General features: G+C 44.1%; 3 protein-coding genes and 1 long non-coding RNA gene across 4 annotated transcripts in view; 2 read left to right on the top strand and 2 right to left on the bottom strand.

Moving 5' to 3' along the window:
• Positions 1–316: 316 nt before the first annotated feature.
• LOC135498963 (fumarylacetoacetase-like) overlaps positions 317–13,305 on the top strand; it is a 34,740-nt gene continuing 21,751 nt past the window's right edge. The window contains exon 1 of the mRNA XM_064789536.1: positions 317–356. Coding sequence (XP_064645606.1) covers positions 332–356 — 25 coding nt within the window. The 5' untranslated portion in view covers positions 317–331. The remainder of the gene's footprint in view (positions 357–13,305) is intronic.
• On the bottom strand, positions 472–4,414 carry LOC135498965 (uncharacterized). The gene is made up of 4 exons (XR_010449192.1): positions 4,234–4,414; positions 3,036–3,181; positions 2,580–2,729; positions 472–2,191 (listed from the first exon to the last, which is right to left on the bottom strand). It is a non-coding gene; the product is annotated as an uncharacterized LOC135498965 (long non-coding RNA).
• LOC135498729 (uncharacterized) lies at positions 5,246–7,935 on the top strand. The gene is made up of 2 exons (XM_064789116.1): positions 5,246–5,786; positions 6,278–7,935. The coding sequence occupies exon 2, from the start codon at positions 6,287–6,289 to the stop codon at positions 7,421–7,423; it is 1,137 nt and encodes a 378-aa protein (XP_064645186.1). The 5' UTR covers positions 5,246–5,786; positions 6,278–6,286; the 3' UTR covers positions 7,424–7,935.
• On the bottom strand, positions 10,343–11,832 carry LOC135499180 (baculoviral IAP repeat-containing protein 3-like; the record flags this gene model as incomplete). Its single annotated transcript, XM_064789846.1, has 1 exon — positions 10,343–11,832. A coding segment is annotated over one exon (1,059 nt), but the record flags the coding sequence as incomplete, so codon positions are not given.

Consider the following 13,305-nt stretch of genomic DNA (forward strand, 5'->3'; position numbering starts at 1 on the left):
CAATAGGAAATTATAATTTTGTCATTTGAAATGGACAATGTGAAACTGATACGAGAGCTGTTGCGTCCTGTTTAACAGGGGCAATTGACAATGCATTTGAATTAGATGTCGGGACAGTTACAATTAGCATACTGTGGTGCGGGAAAGGCCGCCTCATTCTTCAGTGATCGTGACCACGGGGAAATGCTTCACTGTTCATGGCATTCTGGAGTGAAAAATCGCCTTTATTTCATACTTGCGGTTGCGATGACGTTGATGACTTCGGATGGCAAGGAAATATCACAATATTCAGCGGATAGGGAAGAAGTATACAATTGTTCCGATTTTTGGGATGACTGCAAGGCCGGGGATGGATGGTGAGTCCAAAGTTTACTTTGAAGTACGTTACAACCATCTTTTTCAGCCTTTGTTAAGAGTATACATTGACTACAGCATAAATCTTCCTATGAAAAAACAACGCACGAAACTATCTTATGATTAATATCTACTTGTTTACTCGCTCCTGATAATATATATATATACACAAAACTTTATTAAGGATGATATAAGCTAATATATACTGGAATTGGTCCCTTCCCAAATATGCCGCATGCAGCACATCCCGCATGCAGACCCACGCACGGCCCTCATCACGTACTCCTGTCCAATCCCAGTATCCATTATACAACCCATCGATAGATCGCGCTGAGCCATCGACCGATGCTTGCGCAAACGACAGATCCATAGATGGCGCTGCACGATCGATCGATAGCGCAAATCGGTCGACAGCGCCTAACACCTGTACCACCAACAAACATCTTTACAATAGATCTTCACGGTCAAAGACGACAGACATTGGGTGATATGAATAAAGACGAGCAAATGCTTTTTTCTAAAACTCCACGTACATTTACACTAGGCCTTTCTGTACAAAATTGAAGTAAAAGCATTCACTAGTCTTTATTCATATCACCCAATGCCTCGCAAGCTCATTGGCTGGTGTTTTTACCGTTAAGACCTATTGTCAAGATGGTTTTGTTTCCCGACACTATGTGGTACAGTTGTATCTGGTAAAGGATCTAGTCTGAAGATTTCTGTTCACATTTCTGTACCATTGGCTTCAATCCGCTCCTTCAGTGCCACTACATATGAGCGGAATTCCTACCCTGTATGACGTTATCATTATATTTCTACTGCTTTTTGATAGCCAAATATTTTGAGACCATTTCTCACCCCTTGTCCGCATATCGGTACATAAATTGGCACCCCAACAAACCACTGACCCGCAGAGCGGTACATTGCACTTATACACTTTTCTTCATCACTGTAAAAACGTACAGTAGCATACCTGCTAGAAGAAGAACCCATCCCTCTTACTTGATTATTAGTACATGTACTCTTAAGGAATTGCTTATCGAAGGGTACAGTATATTCTGATCACAGCTGTGTTTTTTCATGCCAGTCACGTGATGGAAAAGTCATTTTTTCACAAACCTGGCCAAACTGTCCGTCAAATGGCTCACACGCCCCGACTCGGAGAGTTGAATGATATTCACAGATAGATGATGCTCTGGCCAGGCTCCTGTAAAATTGTTCTGCTGCTGGCAATCCCAGCTAACTTAAACACTGTGACTCATACTGAGTATATTATTCCATGAAGACAACATATATTGTATCTTCCGGACCTTTTCGTATTTGATCACTCCAGATATTTGCTATATTCCGTTTCCTCGTATGCGCTATGAGCACTCAGATGTTGTTAAAAGACAGTTATTCCGTTGAAATGATCTTTCCCATAAGAATATCATGAAGTGGTTAATCCTCAGAAGTTCAGATATAGATATGTTTTTGAGAGAAGCGGGACTGACGAGGACAGAGTTAAATTTCTCCTCGCTGTGAATGACGTAAGGTCAATGAAAAAAAATTAATTCACGGTGGTGTATAAGGAGGGGGGCTATCAGTCGGTGCGGGTTGATTACCAGAAGGCGATGGTCGTACACTTTCTTCATAACTTGGGGGCCGGGGAACGAAAGGTGGCGCTGATGGTTGAACTGCTGTTGATATATACGCGGGCACTCCCGCCGTTGATGGGCCTGGTCCGGCGGGATAGCCGTACTCCTCGAGAGGTTCGTAATCTCCAGTACTTTGTGTGGTGTGGACTGGGACCATGCTTGGTATGCTAGACGTCCGCTGTGGGATCACAATAATGCGTCTGAAACCGAAAACACAGTTATAGAATCGAGTACGGTTTGTCATAACTATACCTCAGTAATTAGGAACTATTATTTCAACCATATCAACTTCCATCAAGGAGAGTTTTCCCTATCTAAACTTGATCGCTTATACAAAACATGGTCAACTTTACCCCACCGACCCATTCTACCCAAAGAGCTTATTTTGACCAAACCTTCTATAAAACTTAACTTGATGGGTCTTACTCTTCCTTGTCCTAGTCCGGGTCATCTTTACCATGGTTTTTCCAGCATCCATTGTTCAGTAGCACATACAAGGTCCATATTTACCCGCCAGTCCATCTTACCCCACCGACCCATTTTGCCCCAAATAGCCCATCTTTCTCCAACCTAATCTATACAACCTACCTTGATGGTACTTCCTCCTCCTCGTCCCAATCCGGGTCATCTTTCCCGTGATTTCTGCAGCATGCCTTGTAGCACAAACATATTATCAAGATGAATAAACAAACTGCTGCGGCGATAAACAGGTAGTGGGTTACGGAAAGCCGGGTCGTTCTGGAAAATAATTTTTAGTTAGGTCTATTGTCAGTTTAGGCCCTGCCATCGGCAGTTTATCAGAGAGGCATTATATTCAACTGGACTATCACCCCAATACCCATCCTCCTTGGGCACCAGGAGCGCCAATCCTTTTGGCTTGGTGTTATGTCCGTTAAAGCAGTACCTACAATCTCCAAGCCTCGCCATTGGTAGTGGATGCTTATTGATACTCGCACCGTTTACTGACTCTGCTCCAAATTAGCCTACATACTTTATCTACGGAGCAAATGCTATCCTCTCATTGGGAGATTGCTGTATACCTACTGTAGATATACTCCGGCAGAAACTTCATGTACCATATCAAATATCAGGGAACTTCCGCTCTAGTGGTGCCGCCTGTTGTTTGATCACAGAACTGTCGCATGGTGGTAATGCGCATGCGTTGGCATTAGTTCATGGTGATCGAAGAACTGAAATAGGGACAAAATATCGTGCTTCAGAATAAAAACAACAGTCAAAATATCATACTATTAAAATTAAGAGCTACGGTACACGTTTGACATGGAACTCAAAGCAAGACAAATGAAATCACACTGGTCAAAGTCAGGTCATCATTACCACCTGCATGGCCATGCGTGCAAGTTTTAGGTACATCGCCGGGTAGCGTTGACACCATCACCATCCAATGATTGTCTCTTAGCAGAGAGCCTCTCTGATACCTGTCAGATAATCTACGGATTTAACTATATTTTGAGTTGGTTTTCACTGACTCAAAAGCAGTATGTTTATGTATTGAGTAAAAGCTCAATTGTTATTCATAACATTTATCAACCATATGTTGTGTTGTTGTGCATAACAGGTGTCGCGAAACACTTAAATGGGACGTTTTCGATCCATCTATGGATTCTGTGTTGATATAGTGGTCATGGTGTGCATTGTACATGCTGGGATCTAAAAGGGACAATTTAGACGTGGGGATTAGGTGGTTGGATGATGATACCCCTAATTGCCACTATGCGCCGGCACATTTTGTGTCAAAGAATGCTAGTACTCGAGCAAGGAGGCCTGAGGGTACATTCTGTTTTTTGAATCAACAGCAATAGAAAGATATTTTCTACAGCTGAAGCAGTGAGCTAGACTTGCTAAATGGTTACTTTGGTTACAAGGAAAATGAACCAGTTGAACCAATGAACCACCCAACTTTTTGTGTAGGATTTTACCTCATGAGCGCACCGGCATGCGAAAATAGCAGCTCAACAACCCCTCCCCATCGACTGACAATCCTCCCTCTCCTCATCTTCTCGACTGATACTCGACTCGTTTGAGCTCTTATTCTTAGGTGCCTGTAGGAGAGCATACTGAGGAAGCTGTCACGAGTGCGGGGTGCAATGTATTCAGCAAACGCGTATACACAACATGTGGCATCAATATAACACAGGAAGTGCCTCTTCATTTTCCACTCAAGAATCTCATATTCTCACAAAAAATAGCAACTAAAACAACAAGAAAGTCTTTCACTTACCTTAAACAAAAAATAAACAAAAAAAAACAAAAGCAACAAATGAAAGGGAATGTTCCAGAGATGTGTTATTCAGCCTAATCCTATGATGGCCGACTTGGGTGACTAATGGAGTAAAATCCTAAAATCAGCATCATATTAATTCATATAACTGCGCACGCAGTGAATAATGCATTAGCTGTGTATAGAAGCCATGCACAGGCCTATTTCGAGAAGCCTATTTGCATACCCCGGCAGATGGTGAAACTGTTTGGTAATGTTCTTGCGAAACTGGTATGCGCATTGGGTCTGCAGTCAGCGTTGCCAGTGCTTGGTGCGACATCTGGTGAAGCCTGTAGGAACGCGGGCTTTACATCATGTTAAAGGCAGAGAAGGGCGAAGATTTGAAAGGTGATTCCCCTGATCGCCAACATGCGTTGTCACTTGTAGCTTCTCGCGCAGGAACACGGGGTTTACTTCATGTGAAGGCAGAGAAGGGTGCGAGAATTAGGTAGTGACCTGATCGCCAATATGCGTGGCCACTTTTAACATCACTTGCTGGTGATCTGTCAACAAATGCGGAAGGTACCGGCTCCCGCCATAAAAAATGCATTTCCTTGGTTTTAAAGCGTGCGAATTGCTTTAGGATTTCAGATTTTGGCCATGCCACAATTGTAGTGCTATGGTCAACCCTTAAAACTAAATACTAGTAACATTCTTCTGCTAGTTTGTCACGTTTCTAATTTATTAACATGGTAGAACTATTGAGTTGATCATTCCTCTTGGAACAACTAGCCCTAATGTCGTTAGCTTCCAAGTATATATAGACTAGACGTCACGCCCCATTGGGGCCTGTGCTGACAAACGGGCCTTTCTCACCCGATGAGCTCACATGAATATCAATGAGTATATCACGAAAAGACTAGCGTTCAACAAAGAATATCCTATCGCATCAAATAGTATTCGTATTTAAATAAGACATTTTGGCCAGTAGGTATAGGCCTATTTTGAATGGTATCTTCAAACGAAATGCCAGAGGTAAAGTCCATCATGCATTAGACGATATACGTATAGTAAACATGTTTATGAAAATGTGGAAGACTTTCATTGATGTGTTGGAACCTTTTTTGGTGGTGATTTCTTGGTAGTTCTGATTTAGGAACAACTTTGCGGGAGCTGGAGTCAAAAGACCGAAGTTGGCACTGTATAAGGCCATTAACGATCGTTGTTACGCAGAGACCTGATCTATGGACCAAGAGCAGAGGAAATATCAACCACATACAAGGTGTTATTCTTGAAATAAGTGGATGATGATGTTATTCTTTGTGGATGACTTCGACGTAGATAACCTTTCCGAACCTTCATGCCGATAGGGTTTGGCAGGATCAAGAAGACAAAGTTGCCACTTTGAGGTCAACAGTGCATATGTAGACGAAATTACCACGGAAATAAGTGTATAGGATGTTGATGTACTTTTTGTGTGGGGGACTTTTATGTAGATGACACGTTGAAACCTTAAATGGATGACTACCTTCGGTCTACAAGCAGAATTGCAATAGGTGGAATATAACAAAAAGGTAAGCAATTTAAAATAGTGATAACAATAATGGTGTTTAGCGCTTCACTGACCAGGTCTTGTACCAAAGCACCCCAAAGTAACTGTCACCATGGTTACTTTTATAAGCCTCCACCGAGGCACTCGGAGGTATCAAGTGGCTGTCATAATTTCAGCGCTCAGGTAGTAATTTGAGGCATAGATAGACCCATGGATTGAGAGTCGAACACCATCACCAGTCAGCCAGCGTGTTCCACTTGTTCAGCTTCTAGACAATACCTTAACGTTTCAAGACTGTTTTCTCAAAGTTACGGTAATAGTTGTCATATTGTGAGAAATTCGCAACTGAATGACCAACAGCTTCATGTGCATTTCCTCGAGTATACATGCTGCCAAAATGTGCTCAATCCAGCATGCAATGATGTTAGCTCGTAAAGGCTGATTACCGAGGAGGTAATCTGAATGACATCTTCATCAAATCCCCCCTGTATTACAAGTTCATTTGTTTTTCAGAAGGTAATCATGCCAGTGCCACTCCAAGGCCAAGGTCATCCATCGACCCCAAGGACACCAGGTCAAGGTTATGGAAATCTACCATTGTATGAAGAAACACTTCAGCTGCAGCCGACGAACCTACCCGGAGCCGTGTATAGGGACCCGTACACGCCACTCGACATCCCCGGACCTCCTCCATCATACTACAGCGTCTTTCCTGAATCGTCTGCCTCAAACCCGGTACCACCTGTCGAAATCCCACCTGTAGACCACGAGACAGCAGTTCCACCTTACCCGGGAACCCCTCCGGGGCAAATCTCGGAGCATGTTTCCGGACTGATGGGACACCCGCCGGCCTACACGTATATGTCAGATCCGGGCCACCACATCCCACCCTATCCTCTCACTCCTACTGCACATGTTCCAGCATACGCAACGGCTGTGGCAAACTATTCAAACTCGGTGCACCCGTTGTCAAGAAGATTTCCTATTGCCAATCCCGCGAAACCTCACCAGATCTCGCCAGCAGAAAGTGACTCTGACCTGAGCTCAATTACGGAGGATACTACACCAAGAGTTACTGATGTAGATGGATATTTGCTCCGGCGACGCCGAGAACCTCAGGAGCTCCCACCCTTGCCTGTCATAGTTCAGAAGCTCATCCGAGTGGGGACGCTTTTCTCCTTTGGACTCGTCATAATAGGTGGTTTGGAAATTAGGTACGAGACTCATGTTCGCGTAATCGGTGCCGGCATCTGGTGTGGCTTGTGCGCACTAATAGCCCTGGTGGCCTGCCACGACCCCAGGAAACGTTACCGAGACGACACGCGGATAACCTCATACGTCATATTCAACCTAATCGCCATCTTTGCCGGCATGTTTGTTATTGGGTGGTACGGATTCGGTCTAGCTCTAGCGAATTCATACAACAAAAACTGTAGGTTTGAAGGCGAAGAAATCTCCAACTGTTCTGCCGTTGATAAAGATTGGATACCTCGAAACACCGCTGAGTTAAGAGCCCGGTTTATTCTGCAATCTTTTGGCATATTTTTATCTTTTATGATTGTTTTTATCCTCATTGCCAATTGGCACAAAACAAAACATCTGCCGGGATTGGTTCAACCTTTCAATGCCAACATGTCTACAAGGCCTTCGACCGCATAATGATGATGATGATGATGGAAATTGGTCAACCCGACCTGTAAGACTGCCGCGGTTAAGACTGGTTTGACCAGAGGAGTCTCATTGGACGCCATAACTTAGTGTGCACGTGCGCATACTGTATGGCCTGATCATACGCGTAGGTGTTGTATCGTGTCGTATCGTATCGTATCGTATTGTATTGTATCGCAGCATATTAGAGGAGACAATACTGTAACAAACACATGTATTTGGATAAAGGAATATGTAAGAACATTAGAGGCCATAGCTTGAAACTGAAAAAGGTCAATGCAACAAATCAAATCATTTCGTTCATTTGCCCTTGTCGGCCTACCGACCCCCCTGAAAGTTTTTGTGTGGGGGTCGATATCATGCAAAAAGCCGTTCGATGCCGTTAATCATGTTCAATTTGGATATAGGCATTGGCTGCGGCAACACCATTATCCAATGTTCTGGTATGGTCTTTGTTTTGAGTTCGCTGGAAATAATCACTGATCTCAGATCGATTTGTAGAGTATACTATGGACAGTTGTTCTTTTTTATGTACGAATACTATTGCGTACAGTTCAAGTGCAATGGCATTTCGTTCTAGTTTTTACAGCGATAGAAGGAGGACCTTTTCTTCGATTAGATATACACAAACACATCAACGAAGCAGCGCAGGCCATAGCGCGCATACGCAAGTCACTTGTACAATTAACAAAGGCTGTTAGCGGCTATACCACGTTCAAATAATGTTGTTGATGAAGATGATGATGACGACGACGATGATGACGATGATCATGATGATCATGATGATCATGATGATCATGATCATGATGATGATGATGACGATGATGTAATGATGATAATGGTGGTGTGTCACCAAAGCCCAAAAATTGGCGCGGCCCAACACAGAGTACAATATCTCCTGTGCACCCTAACCATCGCCAGCACCAGAGTCGTAGACTGTTAGTTTTCGCGCCACCTTCGCATTGTTTGGGACGCTTCTTCATGTGTCCTCTGCGATCAGGGTATGACATTTTCCTTTAGTTTATTCGTCAGAACCAATATCGTTCAATGCCGGAGCAAAGGCAAAAGTTTCCGTCATGGAGAGCCCATGGCTAGGGATAATAACCGTTTATGATGGCCCGTCAACAACAGAGCCCGCTTCGGAATTTCCCGCAAGTCTGACAGCCATGAAACTGCCGACAACACCACAGTCCGGGCATTTCGAATCATGACAAGTCTGGGCAGAAAAGCAAACATTACATCGCGTAACAGAACGGCAACTCAAACACAGAACGTTTCTCTCACGGTCATGGCAGCTCATACATGTTATTTTTTCCTTCAGTTTTTGGTTTTCACGGAGCAAATCTGCAGTTTGCTGCTCTACATGGTCCGCTCCCGCGTCGTCAGAGCCTAGTCCCGTTGATGGTAGCGAAACGCCGCCCGTCGTGATACCGCTGCGTGAAGTGAGCGGGGTTTCGCGGTATATTCCATTTCCCCATTCCGCTACTTCGTTTGAGACTTGTGTTGGAATTTTTTCTCTCTCCATGTTTGAAGGCACTGCATTCACAATATTCGAATTCACTTCATCTGTGTAACATCGGCAGAGGAAGAATATATTACAAAGGCCCGTTTGTTTCACCGTTTGTCACGAACAGGACTCTCTCGTGAAGTCCAGATGGTGCACACTGCGGACGAACTGTATTCGGGCTCCTATTGCGAGTTAGAAGAAGAGCTTTCCCTGAAGCATAAACAGACATATGCCTTATTTCCCTAAAACAACCGCGATGAGTATATCAAGAGTAGTCTCGAACGAATTTTCTTGGCGGTTAACAAATGCACATCGTCCTGAGTAACGCACTACGCCACTAAGCTTAAAGTTGAGACGATATGTTCAGGAGATGGTATCTGGCAATAAATGTCTGCTTTAGTCCGTGTATACAGGCGAAATTCTCCGTCCATTGGTCTATCATCAAAGTTCCATCAATGGGTCGTCCATGGATAGAACGTCTACGGGTCGTCATAGATCCATGGACGGAGCTTTGCCTGTGTAGCCACGAAACTGTCAAAATTCAACGCCGAACATAACACAACATACCTGAATACCTTGCGAATGATCTCTCCGATCGAGGTGTAAATCCAGCCACACGAACGCCTCCGACCTTGATACCACGAGTCCGTCTTTAGTCAATCATTCGGCGACAACTGAAGCAGGCCGAAAACTTTACAATGATGTTTGCGTCTTTACGATAATCGTTCACTCGAATTCGAATTTTCTAAAGAGCGAATATCCTCTCCAATCGCCAAAGCTTAGTGCTGTTGTACACGTCCCGTAGTAATCTGTGATCTAGCTGATGACAGGTCTTACCGGGTGGCATACCGTACAGTCATTTCGCATCAAATAATGACCTGTGTCTGATATCCAGGCATTGCGGGGGTACGCCAGTGTAAGTCAGTTTAGAGGTACGAACTCCTCCGGCTACAGTATGATTGATATACCACACTCTCCCTTTTCTTCTTCGCCAACTGAGACTTTTACTACAAAACGTATTATTGTTATGATGAGTCATGAAGCACCAAATATTTATGAATAGCCTGATGACACGTTATGTCCTAGTTTCAAAGCGTATCAAATACGGGGAATTTCGAAAGCCTGGTACGCGTAAATGTGTTTTGGTGACGGTATGTCAAGATCAATAAAGGAACATGTCCCCGATATTATATACTAAGGTGGCAGGTATATAGGATACAGATAAACCACTGAAGACATATTGTGCCTTACTGAATAAAGTACAAATACTTCACAGGTGCAATGTTTTCGTGGCGATCTGGCTTCCGATTTGTAAATAAAAATTCATGGGAAATACTTCTAAGAATTAGCAGAACAATATCGTGAGATAAGCCAAGGAAGAAGTCTTAAAATGAATTCAAATTAAAACTATGCCGCGAAAAATTTAATGAAAACCACAAAGCAAACAGGAAGTGACGTCATACTCGCACTCTTCACAACAAACACTCTCCTATTGCAGGAAAGAAAACAAATGTCCGCCTCTCTATTCGAACAGCGGCGACAGGATACTTTTCGTTTTAATTCCTTGTTTGTATCAAGCTCTTGAGTAATACTAAATATGTTTTGTCTTCAGTATCAATTAGCAAAGCATAATGTTTTCGTGGTCTAGCTTCAGCTTTGAAAATAATAATCTTTACATATGCAAAGACTGCAACAAGATACTGCTCATAATTAGAATAATAAGACATAAAGCGAAGGGAAGGTTTATCGTTCCATCCCTTAGCGAGGAAATATGAATTCCAAGTAACACTTTTACCGGTGAAATTCATATGAATAATATTTAAAAATGTTGTGCTCATGCCGCGAATACTTTGACGCGTTCCTGCTCCAGAGAACCACACACCAAACAGGACGTGACGTCATATGCGCACTCCTCACAACAAACTCGCCGATTACAGCAGAGAAACAAAATGTTCGCCTCTCTATTCGAACAGCGGCGACAGAATAGTTTCCGCTTCAAATCTTTGTTTAATTCAACCGCGCTTTGAAGTTCAGGGTCCTTTTTCGGTACGTTTAGCTCCGGTCTGTATTGATTAGCCCCTTGGTTTAGCCCCTGACTGATGTCAAAATTTTGCTGAAAGGGTCTCGGAATTTCTTGTGACGATGCCTCTTGGTTTCCCTCCCACTGAAGGTATGGATTTTCCGGAGGTGGCGCTGGTGGTGGAATGCTTGTCGCACTGCCCGATGATACTGTTATTCCCAGCAAGTCTGCCGCGGCGTAAACAGCGAAGAGAAGTTCCCGGAACGAAGGGAAATCGTCCCCTTCAAGTTGCAGTCTCTCCCCGAAAACTTGCCCTACCAGTTCGCGGGGGAACCCTTGTTGTAGTAACCGCTTTCCCCAATCACTGTCCAATCTTGCCCTGATTTGCCTCGGTTCCGCAACTCCCATGGGCCTTCGCCTCGGTGTTGACGCTTCCGCCCTTGGCCGCGGCGGTGGCGGCAAATGAACAACCGGTGTCCGTCTTGGTTCAAATTGTTGTTGTTGCTGTTGTTCGTTTTTATTGCCAGAGTACTCATTCCGCTCCAACCGTGTGTATCCCGTTGCAGTGCTCTCTACCGACCTGTCCCTTGCCTCAATCGATGCCGGAATGGGCAGTTCGTACATTTGAAGTGTCGCCTTAATAAACCCCTTTCCTTTCTTTTGTCTTATGAATGTGCACTCAGGGCTGAACCGTGCATGCTCAATGTCCGCATCGTCGTGGGATTGCCACTCATTTAAAGGTATACCGCACTGAAAACAAACTGTCCTAGTACCTAATCCCCTGTATACGAACCCACTTTCTGCTAGTTCTTTTGGCGATAAACCACGAACAGGCCAGTTATGGTACGTCTCGAGTCTGGGTTGCAAATCCGATTACTGTGGCAAATGGGTGGCAGATGATGAATCCATAATAATGATGGCCCGTCAACAACAGAGCCCGCTTCGGAATTTCCCGAAAGTCTGACAGCCATGGAACTGCCGACAACACCACAGTCCGGGCATTTCAAATTCTGACACGTCTGGGCAGAAAAGCAAACATTACATCGCGTAACAGAACGGCAACTCAAACACAGAACGTTTCTCTCACGGTCATGACAGCTCTTACATGTTATTTTTTCCTTCAGTTTTTGGTTTTCACGAAGCAAATCTGCAGTTTGCTGCTCTACGTGGTCCGCTCCCGCGTCGTCAGAGCCTAGTCCCGTTGCTGGTAGCGAAACGCCGCCCGTCGTGATACCGCTGCGTGAAGTGAGCGGGGTTTCGCGGTATATTCCATTTTCCCATTCCGCTAATTCGTTGGAGACTTGTGTTGGAATTGTTTCTCTCTTCATGTTTGAAGGCACTGCATTCACAATATTCGAATTCACTTCATCTGTGTAACATCGGCAGAGGAAGAATATATTGGAAAGGCCCGTTTGTTTCACCGTTTGTCACGAACAGGACTCTCTCGTGAAGTCCAGATGGTGCACGCAACGGACGAACTGTAATCAGTCTCCTATTGCGAGTTAGAAGAAGACCTTTCCCTGAAGCATAAACAGACATATGCCTTATTTCCCTAAAACAACCGCGATGAGTATATCAAGAGTAGTCTGGAACGAATTTTCTTGGCGGTTAACACCAGGAGCAAATGCACATCGTCCTGAGTAACGCACTACGCCACCAAGCTTAAAGTTGAGACGATATGTTCAGCAGATGATATCTGGCAATAAATTTATTTACATACCTAAAAGTAAATCGCAAAGTCTCATGTTCGCTTGGCATTGGGCACTAGAGGCGCGCCGCGCCAAGCAGATGGGTCAGTGGCCTCGTGGCAAAGACAGCTGAACCCATATGGCAGCCCCGATCGACTAATGTCACTGATCACTAAAAGGCTTACTATTACGAATAACCGAATCATTCTTAGCCAAGTACTACTGCAACCCAGCAATGACTAAGAAATTTCCGATACTGCGTATTTCCTGGGGATTCCTTATGGGTATTTCCAAGGTCTGGTTTCTGAATCAGTTTTCAGACAAATAGCCTGGGCATTACCCTTCAAGCCTCTTTCATTTCACAACAAGTCTCGGGTTGGTCCAAATATCTATTTTTTGCATATATTCGGCCTACCCATTTTTTCGATTTCTTGTGAGATTAATTTAAGCATGCTGTATCAACCAAGGATATTCCAAATAACCAGCGAGCATACCACAACAAAACAAGATTACTCGACGCGCTCCGCGATCTGGGTTTTTCCCGATCGAAGTTAACCGCGACAACTACGGAGATCGGCGCTCGGTTCTGGAGGGTGTCGTGTTTCGTCAGATCGATACGAGAATATCATTTTATCAATATTCTGGAACTAAGACTGTT

The sequence above is a fragment of the Lineus longissimus genome, chromosome 14 (genome assembly GCF_910592395.1).
Source record: "Lineus longissimus chromosome 14, tnLinLong1.2, whole genome shotgun sequence".
Classification (NCBI taxonomy): domain Eukaryota; kingdom Metazoa; phylum Nemertea; class Pilidiophora; order Heteronemertea; family Lineidae; genus Lineus; species Lineus longissimus.